This window comes from Ranitomeya imitator, chromosome 8 (genome assembly GCF_032444005.1).
Source record: "Ranitomeya imitator isolate aRanImi1 chromosome 8, aRanImi1.pri, whole genome shotgun sequence".
In the NCBI taxonomy this organism is placed as follows: Eukaryota; Metazoa; Chordata; class Amphibia; order Anura; family Dendrobatidae; genus Ranitomeya; species Ranitomeya imitator.
Genome location: NC_091289.1, coordinates 120,236,971 through 120,261,220, shown reverse-complemented (window position 1 = coordinate 120,261,220; position 24,250 = coordinate 120,236,971). Strand labels below are relative to the sequence as shown.

General features: G+C 43.9%; 1 protein-coding gene across 6 annotated transcripts in view; it reads right to left on the bottom strand.

Annotated features, from left to right (window-relative positions):
- LOC138647928 (uncharacterized) overlaps positions 1-24,250 on the bottom strand; it is a 223,022-nt gene that overhangs the window by 68,578 nt on the left and 130,194 nt on the right. For all 6 annotated transcript variants that reach the window (XM_069737300.1, XM_069737301.1, XM_069737304.1 and 3 more), the window contains exons 4-6: positions 20,290-20,415; positions 19,584-19,655; positions 11,115-11,240 (exon numbers count right to left, since the gene is read on the bottom strand). In XM_069737300.1, coding sequence (XP_069593401.1) covers positions 11,115-11,240; positions 19,584-19,655; positions 20,290-20,415 — 324 coding nt within the window. The remainder of the gene's footprint in view (positions 1-11,114; positions 11,241-19,583; positions 19,656-20,289; positions 20,416-24,250) is intronic.

Below are 24,250 nucleotides of genomic sequence, written 5' to 3'. Positions count from 1 at the left end.
TGGGGATCACCCTGGGCAACCCAAGACTGTATAGGCCTCGGGAGGGAATGGACAAACCGATCCATTATCACCCGTTCTACCATCTGTGCAGGCGCAGAGGACTCTGGCTGCAGCCATTTCTGGACCAGGTGCAACAGATCAAACATTTGGGAACGAGGTGGTTTGTCCCGGTGATAGCCCCAGGAGTGAACTCGCTGTGCCCTGACAGTCAGTGTCACCCCCCAAACGTGCGAGAATCTCGGCTTTCAATTTGTGATACTCTTTGGCATCCTGCAAGGTCAAATCATAGTACGCCTTCTGGGGTTCTCCCGTCAGGTATGGCGCAAGTACCTCTGCCCACTGCTCTGGCGGAAGTTTTTCCATCTCAGCGACCCTCTCAAACACCATCAGGAAGGCCTCAACATCATCCCCGGGAGTCATTTTCTGCAATGCGCGTCTTACCGTTTTCCGGACGTGGGTGTCATCAGCCAAACCCTGGATGGCGGTTGCCAGAAGCTGCATCTGCTGCTGATGCTCCTGCTGGCTCTGCTGCATCTGCTGCCGTTGCTCCTGCTGGCTCTGCTGCATCTGCTGCTGGCTCTGTTGTAACTGCTGCCGTTGCTCCTGCTGGCTTTGTTGCATCTGCTGCCGTTGCTCCTGCTGGCTCTGTTGTATCTGCTGCATCAACAGCCTGTTGGTCTCTTGCTGCCTTTTCTCCTGCTGTGACTGCATCTGGACCAATTGTTTCAGCAGGTCCTCCATTTTCTCCGGCAATGCTTGCTGGCTTGCAACAGCCTTGACCCAGGACATTCAAAATAAACTCACGTCTCCGCTGGGAACGCTGCTCGCACGTCTACCACCAATTGTAGGGATTTCACTCACTCAGCTGCGACGGCTGACACTCAGGAGACGTGTTCCTTTAAAGTTCACTGGGTTTATTGCTTCATAAACCATGTGGCAAACAACAGAAAACAAATAGCCTTTGGTTCAGGTAAAGAAAAACAAGTGTCCAGTTCATCCGGCTCAGTCCTGAAGCCGTAACACACTCAGGAGGGTTTCACCTCCACACATACCTACCTGTGTTAAGCATTAGGCTTTCTTTTATATGTCTAACCACACCCAGAACCCATCACATGACCAGACATGTGGTTGTGACATCACCACAGGTCCTGAAACACATATAGGTAGCCATGGTTACATCACAGCAACAAGCCATCTATAAGACACATATCTCCCATCGATTAGACATCCTTTAGCCACGCTACATACCTCCCCCCTCTGCCTAAAGCCGTGGGGCTTGGCACTTTCTCCCACTAGACAAGGGATTCTTGACAGGGCATCAGCATTACCGTGCAGCTTTCCGGCCCTATGTTCCACATGGAAACAGAAGTCCTGCAGGGCTAAGAACCAACGGGTGACCCTAGCATTTCTACCCTTCGTTTCCCTCATCCACCTAAGTGGGGCATGGTCGGATATCAGTCTAAATTTACGTCCCAGCAAATAGTACTGTAATGTGTCGACTGCCCATTTTATGGCCAAGCACTCCTTTTCAACGACTGAGTAGTTCTTTTCAGACGAGGACAGCTTCCTACTCAGATAGAGAACAGGATGCTCCTCTCCATGTAGTTCTTGGGAAAGGACTGCTCCCACCCCAACATCTGAGGCATCTGTCTGAAGAATAAACTCTTTCTTGAAGTTTGGGGCCATCAGAACGGGTTGCTTACATAAAGCCTCTTTCATTTCTTGGAAGGCTGAATCTGTTTCTTCGGACCACTTAACCATTACTGATTTTGTCCCTTTTAGCAGGTCAGTCAGAGGCGCCGCCATTGTGGCGAAGTTTGGGATGAACCTCCTGTAATATCCCACGATTCCCAGGAAGGCTTTAACTTGCTTCTTGGAAACTGGTTTTGGCCATGTTTGAATTGCCTCCACTTTACTGATTTGGGGTTTTATTTCTCCATGACCCACTATGTATCCAAGGTACTTAGCTTCTTCTTTACCCAATGCACACTTCTTCGGGTTTATTGTAAATCCGGCCTCTCTTATAGCATCAAACACCGCTTGGACTTTCTCCAGATGACTCTCCCAGTCCGGGCTAAAGATGACGATATCATCTAGGTACGCAGCAGCGTATGCCTTGTGGGGTGCAAGGACTCTATCCATAGCCCTTTGGAAGGTGGCCGGAGCTCCCTGTAGGCCAAATGGCATCCGGACATACTGGAAGCATCCATCTGGTGTAGAAAACGCCGTCTTCTCCTTGGCTTCCTGTGCCATGGGGATCTGCCAATACCCCTTCGTCAAATCCAAGGTGGTTATGTACCTGGCGGGCCCAAGCCTTTCGATGAGCTCATCAACTCGGGGAATGGGATATGCGTCGAACTTGGAGACCTCATTCAACTTCCTATAGTCGTTGCAAAATCTCCACTCCCCATCAGGTTTTGGGACCAGGACAATTGGGCTCGACCAACCGCTCTTGGATTCCTCAATGACTCCAAGCTTCAACATACGCTCCACTTCCTTGGAGACTATTTCTCGACGGGCCTCAGGAATTCTATAGGGCTTCACGTTCACGCGCACATGGGGCTCTGTCAGGACCTCATGCTCTATGACCTTCGTGTACCCAGGCAACTCGGAAAACAGGTCCCTGTTTTTCTGGAGTAACTCCCGGCATTGCTGTTTCTGGGACTCCGATAGCGTCTCCGCTATAGTAACCGCTCCAACCTCATCTTCTGGGTTGCTTAACAACGATGGAGTTACTGTCGGCTCTCTATCTTGCCACGGCTTGATAAGGTTGACATGGTATACTTGGAATGGTTTCCGTCTTCCTGGTTGGTGAATTTTATAGTTTACTTCACCAAGTTTCTCGACAACCTCATATGGCCCTTGCCATTTGGCCAAGAACTTGCTTTCCACTGTCGGAACTAACACAAGAACTCGGTCTCCCGGATTGAATTGCCTCACTCTTGCAGACCGGTTGTAGACCCTGGCCTGAGCTTCTTGTGCTTGGAGAAGGTGTTCTTTCACGATAGGCATCACCTTTGCAATCCTCTGCTGCATCAGGGCCACATGCTCAATGACGCTTCTGTGGGGCGTGACTTCGGCTTCCCAGGTTTCCTTGGCTATATCCAGGAGTCCTCGTGGATGTCGGCCATACAGAAGCTCAAACGGTGAGAAACCTGTGGAGGCCTGTGGAACTTCACGAATGGAAAACATCAAATAGGGTAAGAGACAATCCCAGTCTCTACCGTCTTTCTCTATAGCTTTTCTCAGCATGCTCTTCAGTGTCTTGTTAAATCTTTCAACAAGGCCATCTGACTGGGGATGGTACACCGAGGTCCTCAACTGGGAGATTTTCAGGGCTTTGCATAGTTCCCTCATCACCTTGCTCATGAAAGGTGTCCCCTGGTCAGTCAGGATCTCCTTCGGCAGACCTGTCCGGGAAAAGACATGGACCAACTCGCGAGCTATACTCTTTGAAGAAGAATTTCTCAAGGGAATTGCCTCAGGATAGCGTGTGGCGTAGTCCAGGATGACTAATATATACTGATGGCCCCGGGCTGATTTAACTAAGGGACCGACCAAGTCCATGGCAATTCTCTCGAATGGCACCTCAATAATGGGCAGTGGCACAAGGGGGTTCCGGAAATGAGGAGTGGGAGCAGTTAGCTGACATGTAGGGCAGGACCTGCAATAGTTCACTATTTCCCGGTGGCACCCAGGCCAATAGAACCTCTGCACAACCCGTTCCTGCGTTTTTTCCACCCCTAGGTGTCCACCCAAGATGTGTGAATGGGCCATGTCCAACACCTTCCGTCTATATGGACCCGGCACTACCAACTGCTCTACCAACTCCTCCCTTATTTTCGTGACCCGGTACAACAACTCCCTGCTCATTAGAAAATGGGGAAATCTTGTGTCTGCCCCCGGCTCCTGTACCACCCCGTCAATAACTGTGACATTATTAAAGGCTTCCCTCAGAGTGGGGTCCCTATGTTGGGCAGTCCCAAAATTTTCACCGGATACCTCTAACTCCAGAATGTCAGATGCAGGGGACACTTCCTCCTCATCTCCAGCCAGGACACAAAAAGGAAATCTGTCTGACTCTGGGTGTGGCACCACCCTTCCCGGGTTCACTGGTTCCCTACTCTTGCTAGGGAGCTCAGAACCTTTCCCCCACAAATCCCAAAACAAACAGAAATCCCGGCCAATAATTATAGGGTGCAACAAGTCCTGAACGACGCCGACTATGTGGGACTCCGTGCCACATGTCGTTTCAATGTTCACACTGGCCACAGGGTAGTCCTTTGCATCACCATGTATGCACCGCACTCCGACCTTCTTTCCCGGGAGCAGGTGGAGAGGAAAAGTGGCCCTCACCAGGGTCACTAGGCTCCCCGAGTCTAACAGTGTCGTTACTGCTTGACCGTTCACCTTCACGGGACATGCTTGAGGTCCCTCGTTGGGCGGAGAGTTCACACTGCAAGCTGGATACGCATAGTATGAACAACGGCGTCCCATGCTGCAGTCCATCTGCTCAGTGGTTTGGGAACAACGGGCAGCTATATGTCCTGGCTTGTGGCACCTCCAACAAATAATATCACCCGTGGGGACCTTGGGCACCACCTCCCCCGCCCTTTGTGACCTTGGACGCACCACCCCTTTTTGGGACTCAGCTGCCTTCTGGGATCCCCAGTACGGCATGGGCTGCCTCCCGAAGGAGCCTTCCAACCCTTGGTACCTCTTAACCAGTCCGATCAGCTCGTCGGCATTCTGGGGATCACCCTGGGCAACCCAAGACTGTATAGGCCTCGGGAGGGAATGGACAAACCGATCCATTATCACCCGTTCTACCATCTGTGCAGGCGCAGAGGACTCTGGCTGCAGCCATTTCTGGACCAGGTGCAACAGATCAAACATTTGGGAACGAGGTGGTTTGTCCCGGTGATAGCCCCAGGAGTGAACTCGCTGTGCCCTGACAGTCAGTGTCACCCCCCAAACGTGCGAGAATCTCGGCTTTCAATTTGTGATACTCTTTGGCATCCTGCAAGGTCAAATCATAGTACGCCTTCTGGGGTTCTCCCGTCAGGTATGGCGCAAGTACCTCTGCCCACTGCTCTGGCGGAAGTTTTTCCATCTCAGCGACCCTCTCAAACACCATCAGGAAGGCCTCAACATCATCCCCGGGAGTCATTTTCTGCAATGCGCGTCTTACCGTTTTCCGGACGTGGGTGTCATCAGCCAAACCCTGGATGGCGGTTGCCAGAAGCTGCATCTGCTGCTGATGCTCCTGCTGGCTCTGCTGCATCTGCTGCCGTTGCTCCTGCTGGCTCTGCTGCATCTGCTGCTGGCTCTGTTGTAACTGCTGCCGTTGCTCCTGCTGGCTTTGTTGCATCTGCTGCCGTTGCTCCTGCTGGCTCTGTTGTATCTGCTGCATCAACAGCCTGTTGGTCTCTTGCTGCCTTTTCTCCTGCTGTGACTGCATCTGGACCAATTGTTTCAGCAGGTCCTCCATTTTCTCCGGCAATGCTTGCTGGCTTGCAACAGCCTTGACCCAGGACATTCAAAATAAACTCACGTCTCCGCTGGGAACGCTGCTCGCACGTCTACCACCAATTGTAGGGATTTCACTCACTCAGCTGCGACGGCTGACACTCAGGAGACGTGTTCCTTTAAAGTTCACTGGGTTTATTGCTTCATAAACCATGTGGCAAACAACAGAAAACAAATAGCCTTTGGTTCAGGTAAAGAAAAACAAGTGTCCAGTTCATCCGGCTCAGTCCTGAAGCCGTAACACACTCAGGAGGGTTTCACCTCCACACATATCTACCCGTGTTAAGCATTAGGCTCTAACCACACCCAGAACCCGTCACATGACCAGACATGTGGTTGTGACATCACCACAGGTCCTGAAACACATATAGGTAGCCATGGTTACATCACAGCAACAAGCCATCTATAAGACACATATCTCCCATCGATTAGACATCCTTTAGCCACGCTACAATATATATATATATATATATAATTGTCTAAGGTCCACGTTCATCTGTTTGTCTGTCTGTCACAGAAATCCCACGTAGCTGATTGGTCGCGGCCGGCTGGGCGCGACCAATCAGCGACAGGCACGGTCCGGCCACGAATTGGCCCCTCCCTACTCACCTCCAGTCAGTGTCCCCTCCAGTCAGCGCCCACATAGCGTTTTAGCAGTTCTTTAAATGGAATGCGTTACACTGCGGCATATCGCGGTGTAACGCAGTCCTTTAACGCTGCCATTAACCCTGTAAGTGTGACCAACTTTTTACTATTGATGCTGCCTATGCATTATCACGGGTTATTGCTGCAAGGCATTACTGGGAACGGGGCGTCGCGAGAAGCATCGCTAAAGGCCTGGGCTGGATCCGGGGGCCGCCGGAAGGAGAGTATATAACTATTTTTTATTTTAATTCTTTTTTTTTTAACAGGGATATGGTGCCCACATTGCTATATACTATGTGGGCTTTGTTATATACTGCGTGGGCTTTGTTATATACTGCGTGGGCAGTGTTATATACTGCGTAGGCTGTGTTATATACTTTATGGGCTGTGTTATATACTACGTCGCTGTGCTATATACTATGTGGGCTGTGCAATATACTATGTGGCTGTGCTATATACGTGGCTGTGCTATATACTACGTGGGCTGTATTATATACTAATGGTGGAATGGCGTGCACTCTTACTCAATAGGGACAGGTGCAGGCTGAACTTGGATGTTATCCAATTGACCAGTAAATTCATAGAAAAACAGCCGCACACAAATACTTTGATTTTTAGATGCAAAAAAAGGAGAGTAGTTTATTGTATTCACCACAGAAGTATATAGGTGTGCTGAGGTAACGTTTCGGCCCCGTACTGGGCCTTTGTCAAACCTCACTTATTGTAGAGAAAATTGTGATGAACAAAGGACCCCGCAGAGACGGGACAAGTAAATATGTTGAGCAGGCTCCAAAAAGAAACAGCGTGGGCTGTGCTATATACTACGTGGGCTGTGTTATATACTGCATGGGCTGTGCTACATGCTACGTGGCTGTGCTATATACTTCGTGGCTGTGCAATATACTACATGGGCTGTGCTATATACTACGTGGCTGTGCTATATACTACGTGGCTGTGCTATACATTACGTGGGCTGTGTTATATGCTATGTGGGCTGTGAGACTCTTTCGCCCAGGGCCCTCAAAAACCGGGAGCCGGCCCTGGCTTCACTGATTGTTCGCGGCCGGGCGCGACCAATCAGCGACAGACGCAGTCCGGCCGCGAATTGGCATGGGATTTGACCCACGCTTCGCTAATTGTTTGCGCCCGGCCGGCCGAATCCTATGTATTCATTGCATTATTCTGAAATCTTCATAAATAAACTACATACATATTCTAGAATACCCAATGCGTTAGAATCAGGCCACAATCTAGTATACAATAATGGGAATGATGCCATTTATAATACACAATTGTTAGGAGTCGAGTTTCCTCTGCTGCACAGGGGGAATCTCGATCCGTCTCCGCTGCGGTCTCCCATTCTCCTCCAGCCGCAGTGGAGCCTGCTCAGCAGGGACGTCGATCCCAGCGTCTCGCTCAGTCTGACTCTGTGAGAAGAGTTACTGCTGCTTCTCCAGCTTCTGCCTGTAAAGCCTATACTGATCAGCAGCGAGTGGACTTCTCTGGGACTAAGTCCTTGTCTGCGCACACTGAGCATGCCCAGGGCAAGATCTCCCGTTGGAGATCGAGGGTCATGTGCTCAGACTCTGCAGCGCATTCTATTGGTCCTCTTGGCAGGTCTTGGAAGGGCAAAGTTTCTGTGGCCGCTTCCTGTCCTGCAACTATATAAACTGCGCATGACCGCACGGCCATGCGCTAGTGTACAATTTAATACGTGTGTTTGTTGTGAGTGCAAGTCGTTCTTTAAATACCCCTACCCTATTGTATGATTGTTCGCGTATGGAGTATGGCTGCTATCTAGCGCCCGACTTATCACTCAACGTGTCACACACGTGTCAGCGTCTACTGCTGTGACCGCCAGTGCGGTGCCACGCGCCAGTGTGCGCTTCCTGACCCACGTCTGGGTGCTTAGTGGTGCCTGCCAGCACGGCACAGTTCGCACTTCGGTGCCTTAATTATATATTCCTTTCACACCCAGTTGCGGTGTTGTGCCAGCAAGGGTCTAATCGGACTACAATCCCTGTTGGGGTTTAGTTCGCTGACCACTTGCTCGCGCTCTATGTGCGGTACCACGGTCCTGTGACGCAACAGGATCGCTTTCTTCACGCTGGGTGAGGTTTAACCCACGCGTGTATTCTTTTGAATACCGCCATATTGTCTGTCATTTCCTAGCAGCAGGTTTCACCTGCACGGTGGACCCCGGACTGCGAACGCATCTATATCATCTCTCTTGGTGCGTTCCGCCAGTCCTAACACACAATATTTGGAACATTGGAATTTGGGATAGTGCAATATGTATATGAATATTATTGATGATATGGCTATTTTTGAGATATGAATGGGGTGTTTTTTAGATCTTTTTTATATATACTGTAATATTATTATATGACATAAATCTAATATTATATTTGGGTTAATAGAGCCCCTATATGTTTTCAGTTAGAACCTTAATCTGGGATTTTGCAGGAGATTTAAGGTTACAGTATAGTCTAATCATTGGTGAAATTTTTTAGGTTGAGTAATAATGACTTTCACTCGCATAAGCACTTTGCACTTTATATTAATAAAATTATTTGAAATACTGTATGGGCACTTTTAGCACCTTATTTTATTTTCGGATATCAATGAGCACATAGTTCATCACATCACCTGATACCGCTAGTTGATATAATTCACTATATAGTTATTATTAGCATTCAAAAGTATTGGCTTATTAATATTCACTCAACATAGTATTCTTGTATTCACGTTGCCCGGTTGTCAATATGATATATTGACAAGGGCTTGGCACTTATTAAGATACGTCACATACTCACCTAAATGTAAGAAGGCACCGTCCCCTTATGCTTTCCGTGCAGTGCACATGTGCGGTACGTCCTAGCTCCCAGCATTTCTGGGAACACTCGCATCTGGTTACGCTTGCGTTCCACCTAGCGTTCCAGTGAGCGCTTGCTCAGAAATGTATATTACAATAGGAGCAGGACTGAAGCCGCATGCGCCGACAAGCTAGGAAAGCATTGTTATTAATTCTGCCCCTTTAGTGACGCACAGCATTTTCATTTGCTGTGCGTCATAAAAGAAGCCATACCTTCCTTACTAGAACACGCCCCTGGAAGAAGCTCAGGGTGAAACGCGCGTCGGGGCGCATGAGGGAGGATTGATCGGCTCCCACTCTGTACCACTGGGTCTGTTTGTGGATTCATCTCCTAAGGTAAAAATGATAATTTGGACATAGCGGTCATGTGTGCTGGCTATTGATGGCCGGGTCTTCCTTTTGTGGATGGGGAAATCTAGTATGGATTACCATCGCCTCTACATATCTGCAGCTGAGGATAGTAATAGTCTTGGATTCCTTTGATGCACAATATCAGATTACCTATTAGGGTTATGGATATATTATGACATAATCAGTTGAAGTGTGATCCGATCATTCTCTTTGATACCCTGTTTTTGTGATATTGCTTGGTCTTGCTGTTTTTATATACTAAAAGATAAATAAAGATTTATATATACTTTTTCATTATATGGTTCTCTTCTTGTGGCTAAGTTGATCTAAGTCTGCTTCGGATTATACACTGTTTTTGAAGTGCCATAGCAATCTAATAAGGACAGTTTCTTGGTGGTAAAGTGTGTTTTAATCTTGCTTGAATGAAGAAAATTTAACAAGTCAGAGAGTGCCTCCATTCATCTCTGAATAAAGAAAATGTTATGGGACATAGAGTGCCTCCATTCATCTCTGAATAAAGAAAATGTTATGGGACATAGAGTGCCTCCATTCATCTCTGAATAAAGAAAATGTTATGGGACATAGAGTGCCTCCATTCATCTCTGAATAAAGAAAATGTTATGGGACATAGAGTGCCTCCATTCATCTCTGAATAAAGAAAATGTTATGGGACATAGAGTGTCTCCATTCATTTTGTATGTGATTATCTGAATACTGCTTCTTCTGGTGCAGCACTTGTGGATCCTGATACTGACAAGCTGAAATCAACCCTATTCCATTTTAAAGGTATGAAAGTTTGAATGGTGCCAGATTACCTCTATTTGCCTGCCTTTATCAAAGAGAGTTTGTTCAAAATGTCTCATTTATTGAATGATTCAGTTCAGTCTTGAGCTCTGATCCCAGGAATTGCAGCTACAGGTAAGGCTGTGTTCATGTACAGTCTGTTCCAATCGATGTTCTTATTTCCGCATTTCTGTTTTGCTATAGGACAATAATGGTGCCATGAATGCAGAACACCAGCTTGACCAGTCCGGCCTCACTGACTATTGGGGTGGACCCAAGTACGGACTGGGGCTGAAATTCAGCTCTGGCATTTGAAATCACACAGGCCCATGTTGTCCCCGTCCCCATGAACCAGATGGGAGATATTACTAATATTACCCTGGACGGAGGAAAGCAAAGTTTACTACAAGACCAATATTGCTAATGATATCGGTGGCCTGCTGGAGTAAGTGACAGAGCAACTTTGTGCTTCATCACAACTCTTAACAGTATGGGTATCTTGAGAACAATGATTCTGTTAACAATGTAGCAGACAAGGCAGCCCATGACTAAACAGGCCCTTCTGGCATTTGCCAGAATTGCCAGATGGCCAGTCCGGCCCTAGGTGGACCAATGGCATTCAGTATTTTTGGCCATATCTACAATGAGACTCTGAACTAAACCTTCCACCTAAATGTGCACAGAGCCTAACATAGTAATGCTTACCTATATATTACTTATCTATTGTGCTAAAAAAAAAATGATCTTCCTTCATCGTATCTGTAGTTAGCAAGAAAAAAAGAGCCTGGAAATTAAATCAGGGCACTTATTGCATGAAGGTTTTTTTGCAGAAAAGTTTGTGTTTAGTTTTTGGCATTCCATTTATGATTAGTTAATGAATAATAATAATAATAAAGATTAAAATAATATTGATAAAAAAGAAAAATCATACCAAATCATTTTTAGGAATGGTAAAGGCAACATTTTCAAGAATAATTTGTATTTTATTGGAGTCCCAGTTTTCATTATTTAGAAACTTGTTAATCTCCAGTCTGATATCAATATCCATGACGGCGTTCTGTAGGAGGAAAGAAAGATTGGTTACAAGTGGAATCACTGAAGGAACAAAAGTAAAACAAAGAAATCTGTAAAAGAAACAAAACAAGAAGAATGAATTTCATATGTACCGTAATTGAGCTGTGCTGCCAATTATGTCCAATGGCAAACAATGAATACTAATCAGCCAAATACAGGATTCACTTCAAAAATAATCCACTTACTATTTTAGAGTGCATTACATAGGTAACTGGCTGGTTTAATTCCAGACAGTTTGCACTTTGTAGAAAAATATATAAAATAACAAATGTACAGCAGTTGCATAAAAAAAAGATTGCAAACATAATTTTTCATAGTGTATCTATTTTAGTATGGCAATAAGTGAAATATATTTAGACAATTGATATTGTTTTAGTTTTTTTCTGAAAATGTCCAATCAAGAAATTACATATTAATAGATACAATTATTTATTAAAAATATATATTTTTCTTTCTACAACTCTCCAAATTAAACATTTTGAAATATAGTTGTTTCTACACTGACCATTAAAGCAAACTTAATATTTTTGTTTTCTGTAGCTAATTTGTCAATTTGCAGAAGGTTTGCAACTTAAAAAAATATGACTAGAATATTTCTATGTCACTGATATACTTTAGATAGCAAAGCTCCACCAAGACTACACTTTCATTGTTGGTCCCAGGTCCTGGCAGCTTCTCTTTCAGTCCTGTGCTCAAGACAGGAGAATGACTAGTGTCAGTGCATTAGTAGGACTATGTGTGATGGGGGCTGGCTGACTGCTCATTTCAATAGTGAAGATAACCCCCTTTTCTCTATATACATTGCCTGTGACAGAAAAAAGAGTTGGCTTAGCTATACAAATGAGCAGTCAGTGAACCCCCATCACACAAAGCACAAGTCATATGCCGACACGGCTGTCTGCGGTTGTGAGGCCGGTTGGATGTACTGCCACATTATCTAAAAAGCCTTTGGAGACGGCTTATGGTGGAGAAATGGACATTCAATTCACGGGCACTAGCTCTGATGGACATTCCTGAAGTCTGAGTGCCAGTTGCGCGCTCTCTCAAAACTTGCAACATCTGTGGCCTTGTGATGGGTGTTAAAACTCCACATTTTAGAGTGGTCTGTTATTGTGGCCACCCTAAAGGTACCGTCACACTAAGCGACGCTGCACAACCGACAACGATCCGGATAGCTGCAGCGTCGCTGTTTGGTCGCTGGAGAGCTGTCACACAGACAGCTCTCCAGCGACCAACGATGCCGGTAACCAGGGTAAACATCGGGTTACTAAGCGCAGGGCCGCGCTTAGTAACCCGATGTTTACCCTGGTTACCATCGTTAAAGTAAAAAAAACAACCACTACATACTTACCTACCGCTGTCTGTCCCCGGCGCTCTGCTTCTCTGCTCTGGCTGTGAGCGCCGGGCAGACGGAAAGCACAGCGGTGACGTCACCGCTCTGCTTTCCGGCCGCTGTGCTCACAGCCAGAGCAGAGAAGCTGAGCGCCGGGGACAGACAGCGGTAGGTAAGTATGTAGTGGTTGTTTTTTTTACTTTAACGATGGTAACCAGGGTAAACATCGGGTTACTAAGCGCGGTCCTGCGCTTAGTAACCCGATGTTTACCCTGGTTACCAGCGAAGACATCGCTGAATCGGCGTCACACACGCCGATTCAGCGATGTCAGCGGGAGATCCAGCGACGAAACAAAGTTCTGGACTTTCTTCCCCGACCAGCGATATCACAGCAGGGGCCTGATCGCTGCTGCCTGTCACACTGGACGATATCGCTAGCCAGGACGCTGCAACGTCACGGATCGCTAGCGATATCGTCTAGTGTGACGGTACCTTAAGCCACCTGTGCAATAATCATGTGTCTAATCAGCATCTTGATATGTCAGACCCGTGAGATGGATGGATGATCTTTGCAAAGGATAAGAGCTCACTAACACAGATTTAGACAAATTGGTGAACAATATTTGGGAGAAAATAGCCTTTGTGTACAAAGAAAATGTCTTCGATCTTTGAGTTCAGCTCATGAAAAATGGGAGAAAAAACAAATGTGTTGCGTTTATATTTTTTCAGTATTTACCGTTATATATGATATAAATGTTGATTGATAGTTTGTGTGAATCCTTTAGAATTTTTTATAACTCTACATAAAATTGGTCTAAAACTAAATCAGATTTTTCCACAAGTACCAAATGTGGAGAAGGCAAGTCAATTTCAAGAGAAATGTGGGTCATACAGCAAGACAACGACTCAAACCCTGCAAGTCATTCTACAAAAGAATGGTTAAAGGGAACCTGTCACCCCGAAAATCGCGGGTGAGGTAATCCCACCGGCATCAGGGGCTTATCTGCAGCATTCTGTAATGCTGTAGATAAGCCCCCGATGTTACCTGAAAAAGGAGAAAAAGACGTTATATTATACTCACCCAGGGGCGGTTCCGCTGCTGGTCAGGTCGGATGGGTGTCTCTGGTCCGCTGCGGCGCCTCCTATCTTCTTTCCATGACGTCCTCTTCTGATCTTCAGCCACGGCTCCGGCGCAGGCGTACTTTGCTCTGCCCTCTTGAGGGCAGACAAAGTACTGCAGTGCGCAGGCGCCGGGCCTCTCTGACCTTTCCGGCGCCTGCGCACTGCAGTACTTTGTCTGCCCTCAAGAGGGCAGAGCAAAGTACGCCTGCGCCGGAGCCGTGGCTGAAGATCAGAAGAGGACGTCATGGAAAGAAGATAGGAGGCGCCGCAGCGGACCGGAGACGCCCATCCGACCTGACCAGCAGCGGGACCGCCCCTGGGTGAGTATAATATAACGTCTTTTTCTCCTTTTTCAGGTAACATCGGGGGCTTATCTACAGCATTACAGAATGCTGCAGATAAGCCCCTGATGCCGGTGGGATTACCTGACCCGCGATTTTCGGGGTGACAGGTTCCCTTTAAAGAATAAAGTTAAAGTTTTGGAATGGACAAGTGAAAGTCCTGACCTTAATCCTATATAAATTTTGTGGAAATACCTGAAGCAGTTCATGGGAGACAACCCACCAAAATAACAGAGTTGAAGCTGTTTTATGGGGAGGAATGGGCTAAAATTCCTCCAAGCCGATGTGAAGCACTAGTCAACAATTATTGAAAATGCTTACCTGCAATTATGGCTGCACAAGTGTTTGTTATTATATATTGAAAGTAAAGGTTCACATACTTTTGAAAATTTACAGATATATGATATTGGATCATTTTCCATAATAATAAAGACAAAGCAAATCTTTTTGACTCATTTATTTGGTATCGTTCTCTTCATCTACTTTTAGTTTTGTGAAAATCTGATGTAGTTTTGGAATACATTTCTGCAGAAATATGGAACATTTTAGAAGAGTTCACAAACTTTTAAGCACCATTTTATATATTCTGCTTATAAAAATTCAAGGAATGCTTGAGCATCACAGTACAGAATGTCATTCACCAGTCACTGGGTGCGATCACAACTCTTCATATCAAAGTTCAGTAAAAAATGACCCCAGTGGAGGGTAAATTAAGCTCCTATTAAATTGTTCTAGGACAACTAGAATTATAACTATTAGTTCCCTTCACCTGAATAAAACATAACATATTAATCCCTTCATGACCGGAGGTATTTTTCTTTTTGCATTTTATTTTTTTGCTCCCCTTCTTCCCAAAGCCATAACATTTTTATTTTGCTGTCAATATGGCCATGTGAGGACTTGTTATTTGCGGGACGAGTTGTACTTTTGAACAACACCATTGGTTTGAACATATCCTGCTCTGGAAAACGGGAAAAAAATTCCAAATGCGGTGAAATTGCAAAAAAAATGCAAGGTCTTTCAATCTGATCCCCTTAGACTTTTATCTTTGGGGTAATTTGAAGGCAATTGTCTATGCTGTGAAGATATGAGATGTGCAGCATCTGAAACAACGGATACTGGAAGCCTGTGCCAGCATTTCTTCTGTGGTGTTGCTATCAGTGTGAAGAGTGGGAGAAGACGGTTGCATTGACAATCCAACACAATGGGCAGCACTTTGATCACATTTTATAAGTGGTCATAAACTTGTAAATAACTCATGAAAAGAATAAGGTTACGTTAAAACCAAGCACACCATTGTCTTTCTTGTGAAATTCTCAATTAGTTAGATGTGTCACATGACCCTCTTCCTATTGGAAAAAAATAAAGTTGGAACCAAAATGAGACATGTTGCTTTAAGTTTCCGGTCTTGACGCTTTGATGTCTTCCTTGGTCTACCAGTATGTTTGCCTTTAACAACCTTCCCATGTTTGTATTTGGTTCAGATTTTAGACACAGCTGACTGTGAACAACCAACATCTATTGCAACATTGCGTGATGATTTATCCTCTTTTAAGAGTTTGATAATCCTCTTCTTTGTTTCAATTGACATCTCTTGTGTTGGAGCCATGATTCATGTCAGTCCACTTGGTGCAACAGCTCTCCAAGGTGTGATCACTCCTTTTTAGATGCAGACTAACGAGCAGATCTAATTTGATGCAGGTGTTAGTTTGGGGAATTGAAATTTAGAGGGTGATTCCCTAATTTTTTCCCTCTGCTTGTCCTAAAAAAAGTAACCATTACTAACTACAACATTTTTTGTTCTTCATTTCTTTTAGTGTTTATTAAAGCCAGAAAGTTGTCACTTGAAATGACTGTAATTTTGTGCCATGTCTGTGATCTGCTTATTTTCTACAAAATTAAACAACTGAATGAACAACCTCCAAGGTCGGTGGTTCCATAATTTTTTGCCAGGGGTTGTAGACTAAGAGGCCTAAGCATATATAATAGCATGCTTTTTTGATTACTCAGGCAACTCATGGCTGCATGTGCTAGCCTTAAAAAAAAGACTTGAGTGATGACATATTACTCCGATAAACCATGCACTAGTACAGAGTGAGAGACGACCACAGAAGAATGGAGCAAGGCCTGGCTTTGGAGCAAGGACAGAACCATTGCAGACCTCATGCTAGTACAATTGGCCTGGTGCAGGACAATACCTGGCCTCATGTGACCCAGGTGTGTAGGCAGTTCCTAGATGACAAAGTTAGTGATGCCATTGAATGGTCTTCTTGTTTCCCTATCCTGAAAATATTTGAGTACCTCTGGGACATTATTATTTACCAGTGCATCTATTGCCGCCAATTAGCACAAACAGACTAGCCAGTAAGAAATTCACAGAAATTGGATCTGTATATGATTTCAATTGTTTTAGTTAGCCTTTTGCACAACTTATTTACTCTATGGGCTCGTTCAGACGAAAGCATTAAACGTCCATGTGCAGTCCATATACAAAACTGTTAGCACAAGGACCAATGCATGCAAATATGGTTGTTCACATGAATGATTTTACACATGGACAGATGATCCACGTGTAAAAAGTCATGCACTACTTTGATCCGTACTGTAGATCAGACTCACTCATTATAAATCAAAGGGTGCATATGGGTGACCATCTGTATGTGGTACGGTTTTTTACAGATACAGGACAATTACAAGGGTAGGAAACTATTTAACTTTTATTATTTACCAATTTTTTAATAGAGAAATGGATGCTGCATGGATGGACAAATGAGCACACAGATTATGTACAATGACAATACAGATGAAAAACCATCATTTTTTTCTATACATAGAACAGACAATTATGTATACGCATGTGTGAATCCGGATTACAAGGAGAGGAGCATCTGAGACTGTAATCACTGTACACTGTGAACAGCGCTGTGCCTGGAGGTTGCACATCCACACAAGGTAAACCCACAGATGTAGCCAAGTTTAAACATCGCGCCATCTTGATAACTTGGCACAGAACCTGTTGTAAAATACTCTACAGCCGCCATCTTCAGCTCAACCTGGTGAAGCTCCAGTCCTGATCTTCTGTCCGCAGCTTCTGACTGACCAGACGTCAGACGGAATGGTCATAAGCGCTTAATCCCTTCACGACATCCACCGTACATGTACGGCGCTGGGGGAGCTGCATTCCTGCAAACCACTGTACATGTATGATTGTGCGAGCTTACTTCCAGTGCCCGCACGAACATCAGCAGGTGTCAGTGTGCTATATGATAGCTGACACACTGCGGCAATGCCCACAGTCTGATCACAGACATTTAGCTCCTCTGATGCCGCTGTCAATAGTGACATCGACAACGATCAGCATAGCAGAGGGAGGGAGCTCCCTTTCTGGTCCATCGGCACAACGCAATTACGATCACATTATGAAGATGTTCTCCAGGGTGACAGCGGGGTCACTCAGGTACAGTGGCTCTGTAAGTTGCTGCTCAGAGCATGAGCTGACAAGTCTCCTCCCCGCCTGTGATGCACTGATCTAATGCCATGCAATTCAAAAGCATTGCAGAGTATTAGATCAGCAACCAGAGTAGGGAAAATTGTTGTCCTATACTAGGACAAGGTAAAAAAAAAAAAAGAATAGTTAAAAATTGTGAAAATATTTCAATCAAAAAATTGAATGCAAATAAAAATGGTGTAAAAAAAAAAAGTCATCTCGTCCTGCAAAAAAAAATAAGCTGCCATGTAGCTCTGTCACCGGAAAAATAAAAAAGTTATAGCTCTCAGAATATAGTGATGCAACAACAATTCTTTTTTTAATAAAATTGTTTTAATAGTGTAAGAGCGGCAATACATAAAAAAAAGATATACAGTAAATGTGGTATCGCTGTAATCATATTGAACCGAAGAATAGCTGTCATCACTTTTACCACAAGATGAGCGGCAATAAATTCCTGTTTTTTGTTCATTCTGCCTTCCAAAATTGGAAAGAAAGCGATAAAAATATGTTATGTGCCCCAAAATGGTACCAATAAAAACGTCAACTCGTCCCGCAAAAAACAGGACCTAACATGACTCTGTCAGCAGAAATATGCAAAAGTTATAGCTCTCAAAATATGGAGATGCAAATATTTTTTTTTTACAAAAAAAGCATCTTTTACTGTGAGACAGCAGCCAAACATACTGTTAAAACCCGATAAATCTGATATCGCTGTAATCATACCGACCTGAAGAATAAAGTTGTCTAATCACTTATACTGCACAAAGAATGACGTAAAAAATAAGCAGAACAAATTTTTCACCTCCTGATGATTTGTTCATTCTGACTCCCAACGTTTACAGTAAGGCTTGGCACGCATTTATCCTGCACTCTTCACTGAGAGCTTACATCAGTGTTACCGTGTACATATCTGAAATACATGATTCAGACGGGACCACTGGCAGAAGATTCCCTATAATGAGGCAGATGGAGTCACCGTGGAGGCTGTCTGGCCTATAATCCAGCGGTGTCTATCCTTTTAAGAGTGTATAAAAGTGTCGTTGGCCACAATTCTGTGCACTTCTGAAAAGAAGGCCAGAATGAGTACAGAGTAACTCTGTTGCCTCATTATAGTGAATGGATCCTTTGGAGGCTTCATCTGAATCACGTCATTCTGAGATTTAGATGTGCAAATTGTCTCATCAGATATGAAGAGGACTTGAACTCTAGTGCCACCTATTGGAAGTAGCAATCCTACAAGTCAATATCGACCCTTTAACAGGCCTTGCAATATGACTTAGGATTTTTGTACCATGATATCCTAGTGCTGTGCTACCTAAAAGGTAGGCATAAAAGTCTGCAGTTACAATATGTGACGTCAGACTTGTGAATCCTCACATCGCGAGTGCGGTCAGGAGTCTCTGGTTCCAATACGGGGAGCGAGTAAGTGATATGCATAATCCCGGCCACATTCTGACAAGATTTTCGTGGCCTCACTCAATTGACTTGTGAGGACTGTGAGGATGAGCAACGAGGTCAACCATCAGCACTCAGACAGGGGATGCACGCTCCAAAATCCAAGGATCCAATCGGACAAAAACGCATATAAAGAAGAAAGAGCAGCATCCATACCAGGTGATGTAAATCCAAAAAAGTTCTTTATTCCGCCATGATAAAAATACAACGTTTCGGCCTGGTTGGCCTGATACTTGACAAAGGCCAACCAGGCCGAAACGTTGTATTTTTATCATGGCGGAATAAAGAACTTTTTTGGATTTACGTCACCTGGTATGGATGCTGCTCTTTCTTCTTTATATGTGAGGATGAGCAAGTCTGCAATCACATAGAGTAACTGCAGCAGTCTTAAGTAACAAACCTGGAAACCCCTTTAAGGAAAACTTGGCCACATTTGTATCACTTTACAACTACTCCAATATGTTATGAAAAATAAGATACAATACAATAGTGCATTTTACGTCTTCATAAAAAGCAACAAATTGTATTATTATTTAATTATATATTATTCTTTGCCTATTAAAGCAGATACATTTTAATACATACCAGGCCACGTTCATCTGCACTATTCAGTAGCCGCTGGAGAAATCCTTTAAACAGTTCAACACTTTCTTTTTCCTTTAATGATTGAAAAAAACAGAAGAGACAATATTACTATTCATTTACACATAAAATTTAAGAGAAGGCTGTTTTTTTTTTTTTGCTTCACTCTGTGTACAGTCTGTTCCAATCTATGCTCTTATTTCCACTTTTCTGTTTTGTTATAGGAAAATAATGGTGCCATGAAATCAGGACACCAGCTTGACTAGCCAGACCTCACTGACTAATGGACCATGGTGTTCGGTATTTTTGGCCATATCTACAATGAGGTTCTGTACCGAGCCTTCCACGAAATGTGCCCAGAGCCTAACACAGTAATGTTAACCTACACATTACGTATCTATTGTTATGCTCCAAAAAAAGAAAAGAAAAAACAAGGACCTTCCCTCATTGTATTGAATTAAAATGGGGCATATATTATATGGAGAGTAGTGATGAGTGAACGTGCTCAGGTAAGGTGTTATCGGAGCATGCTCGGGTGCTTCGGTGTGCTCAAAAAATATGTTTGAGTCCCTGAGGCTTAACCGAGCACATTCGCTCATCACTAATGGAGAGTTTTTGCAGAAATGTTTGTGTTTAATTTCTGGTATTCCATTTATAATTAGTTAATGAATAATAATAATAATAATATTGATTAAAAGCGAAATCATACCAAATCATCTTTAGGATCGGTAAAGACAACATTTTCAAGAATAATTTGCATTTTATTGGAGTCCCAGTTTTCATTATTTAGAAACTTGTTAATCTCCAGTCTGATATCAATATCCATGACGGCGTTCTGTAGGAGGAAAGAAAACGTGACTAAAAATGGAATCACTGAAGGAACAAAAGTAAAATGAAGAAATCGGTAAAATAAATAAAACCAGAAGAATGTATTTCACATGTAATTGGGCTGTGCTGACAATTAATGAACACTAAATATTTCAGCCAAATATCTTCTTTAAAAGTAATCCACTTATTATTTTAGAATGTATTTCATAGGTAACTGACTGGTTTAATTTTAGACAGTTTGCACTTTATAAAAAAATACATGCAATAACAAATGTACAGCAGTTACATATAAAAAAGATTGCAAACATTATTTTACTTACTTAATGTATCTATTTTGAGTTTGGCAATAAGTGAAATATAGTTCGAAAATTGATATAGTTTTAGTTTTTTTTCTGAAAATGAACAATCAAGAAATTAATTACCGTACTTATTCAAAATATTTTTATTCTTTTTATGACTTTCCAAATTAAACATTTTGAAATATTCTTGTTTTTAAACTGACCATTAAAACAAGCACAATCTTTCTGTTTTCTGCATCTAATTTGTTAATGTGCATAAGGTTAGTAATTAAAAAAATATAATTAGGATATTGCGAAGTCACTAATCTACTTTAGACAGCAACGCTCCACCAAGACTTCACTTTCACAATTGGTCCCAGGTCCTGGCAAGCTTCTCTTTCAATCAAGTGGGCGAGACAGGAGAGTGACTCCTGTGACAGTGTTCCAATAAAAAAAAAAAAAGACTGCTGCCATATGTGAATGCAGTCTAACAATCGTTTTAAAATATGTGTTTTAGCTGCTTCAAGACGGTGACATGACCTTGGCTTGGCCTAATGCTTCAGCCACGGTCACACGTTGAGTATTTTACCTCAGTGATCGTAAGCTAAAACCAGGAGTGGGTGATACATACAGAAGTGGTGCATATGTTTCTATTATACTTTTCCTCTGATTGTTCTTCTCCTGGCTTTGGCTTACAAATACTGAGGTAAAATACTGAACGTGTGAACGTGGCCTAAGCGGTGTGTAGGAGGGAGACTTGTCTCTTCTTTAGAAGACTTGTTAACTGACAAGTTCTTCCCAAATAATCTTATAGTCAATAAGAAATAAGTGGTAGATACAATAAGCAAGATAATCAGCACAATTTTCTCAACCAGTCATTGCTGTTTCAGCAAATTTAAAGGGGTTGTCTCCTTTCAGGAAATATTGGTCCCCAGGAGCAGTTTGGTATATAAAAAAACATACAAACAAACAAAGCTATAATCATTTCCCTGCGTCCAACAGTGAGTCATTGCCGCTGCTCCCATTGTCCATCACTGACTATGGCACTGATGTCACATTGATAGCCTGATCGACAATCAGTGAGCTCAGCAGCTCTGCTAGTGTAGACTGAATATCACGCTCACTGAGCTCACTGATTAACTGAGCAACGTGACAAAAGCGCCATAGTCAATGCCGGACACGGGGAGCAGCAACAACGACTCGCCGATGCACCTAGGGATTGGGAGCATATTGCATTTATGTTTTTTTATATCAGTTTGTGCCCGTGACCAATATTTCCTGAAAGGTGACAACTATTGATGAGCGAGTATACTCATTGCTCGGGTTTTCCCGAGCACCCTCGGGTGATCTCCGAGTATTTGTGAGTGTTCGGAGATTTAGTATTCATCGCCGCAACTGCATGATTTACAGCTACTACCCAGCCTGATTACAGGCTGATTTCAACGCATCCGCTGCCCATTGTAAAGTCCCGGGGAGGAGGGGGCGGAGTTCCGGCCGCGCATGCGCGGTAGGAAATGGCGGATGCGACGTACGAAGAAACGTTCCCTTGAACTTTTTTCATGACGGCGGTCCGCCAAATCACGACGCATCCAGTGCACGACGGACACGACGTATGGCCATACGTCGCAATCTGTCGGCAATACAAGTCTATGGGGAAAAAACGCATCCTGCGGGCACATTTGCAGGATGCATTTTTTTCCCAAAACGACGCATTGCGACGGAGGCCAAATGACGCAAGTGTGAAAGTAGCCTAAATTCCTCCTAAAGCACCACCAACATAGACTTTATATAAATATACTATCTCGGATAAAAAATTGAGGAATAGCAGGCTCAATACAAAAACATGACACTTTTATGTGATTACAATATATGACAAAATATCAACAAGATATCACACCAGAAATAATATAAAAAGACGACAAAACTGGGTTTCTATATCTTAATAAATGTCCATAGTTCATGTACAGTACAGGACACAAGTTATGAGGTGGAACATCAAGCAGTGAGTTTGAATTTATATAGGGCTAAGTGCAGCAATCTGCTCCAACACAAGGTGTCACTACCACCAAAAAAGATTAGGGGGTAGGCAGGGAATTCATCAAAACTGGTGTTTGCAACCACACCACATGACTATGGAAAAATGTTCCAGAAACTGACACAGCAGAAAAGGTCAGTTGCAAATATTAAATGGTAACATATATTAGGCCACATTCACACTATCAGTATTTGGTCAGTATTTTACCTCAGTATTTCTAAGCCAAAACCAGGAGAGGAAAAAAACAGAGGAAAAGTATAATAGAAACACGCCACCAGTTCTGTATTTATCACCCACTCCTGGTTTTGGCTGAGGTAAAATACTGACCAAATAGTGAACGTGTGACCGTGACCTTAATGGAAACGTACATCATTATCAGATGCTAGTTTCTCGCCCAGATGTACATTTTCCTCATGCTGATCTCTTGGGTGCTATCAGTGAACCTGCAAGATCACCGTTTTTAATTAAAAATAAAGAGTACATAAATGGCACACAATTTATATCACTATGTCCACAATGTATGAACACTAATTATGCAGTTTGCAGTTTAACCCATACAACAAACTCCATAAAAAAATCAAAAGAAACAATTTAAAATTGATATATTTTTGTTCACCCCATCTCACAAAGAATGGTATAAAAAGTGATGAAAAAGTACCATCTATTCCAAAATGATACCAATAATAATACATACATCTACTATATAATTGTCTAAGGGTCACTTCCGTCTGTCTGTCCTTCTGTCACGGTTATTCATTCGCTGATTGGTCTCGCCAGCTGCCTGTCATGGCTGCCGCGACCAATCAGCGACGGGCACAGTCCGGAAGAAAATGGCTGCTCCTTACTCCCCGCAGTCAGTGTCCCCGGCGATCTGCTCCATACGCTCCGCTCCCCACAGTCAGTTTCCCTGGCGCTCCGCTCCATATTCCCCGCAGTCACTGTCCCCGGCGCTCCGCTCCATGCTTCCCGCTGTCACTGTCCCGGGCGCCCGCTCCATACTCCCCTCCGGTCACCGCTAACACAGGGTTAATGCCGGCGGGTAACGCACTCCATTACCGCCGCTATCAACCCTGTGTGTCCCCAACCAGCCTATGCAGCATCAATAGTAATAAAAGTAATGTTAAAAATAGTAAAAAAACAAAAAACCTGCTATACTCACCCTCCGTTGTCTGCTCGCGCCTGCCGCCATCTTCCTTTCCCAGCGATGCATTGCAAAATTACCCAGAACACCTAGCGGTCTCGTGAGACCGCTAAGTCATCTGGGTAATTTCGCAATGCATCCTGGGCACGGAAGATGGCGGCAGCCACGCGCCCATCGACACAGCGTAGTTGGATCCCAGGAGGCGGAGAGACGGGACGCTGAGGAGCTGCGACAAGAATGGTGAGTATGTTAAACTACAAGGGGCCCTCGGATCGTTAGGTGAGTATGTTTATTTTTTAACCTGTAACATACGTGGCTGGGTAATATACTACGTGGCTCTGTGCTGTATACTACGTCACTGGGCAATATACTACGTGACTAGGCAATA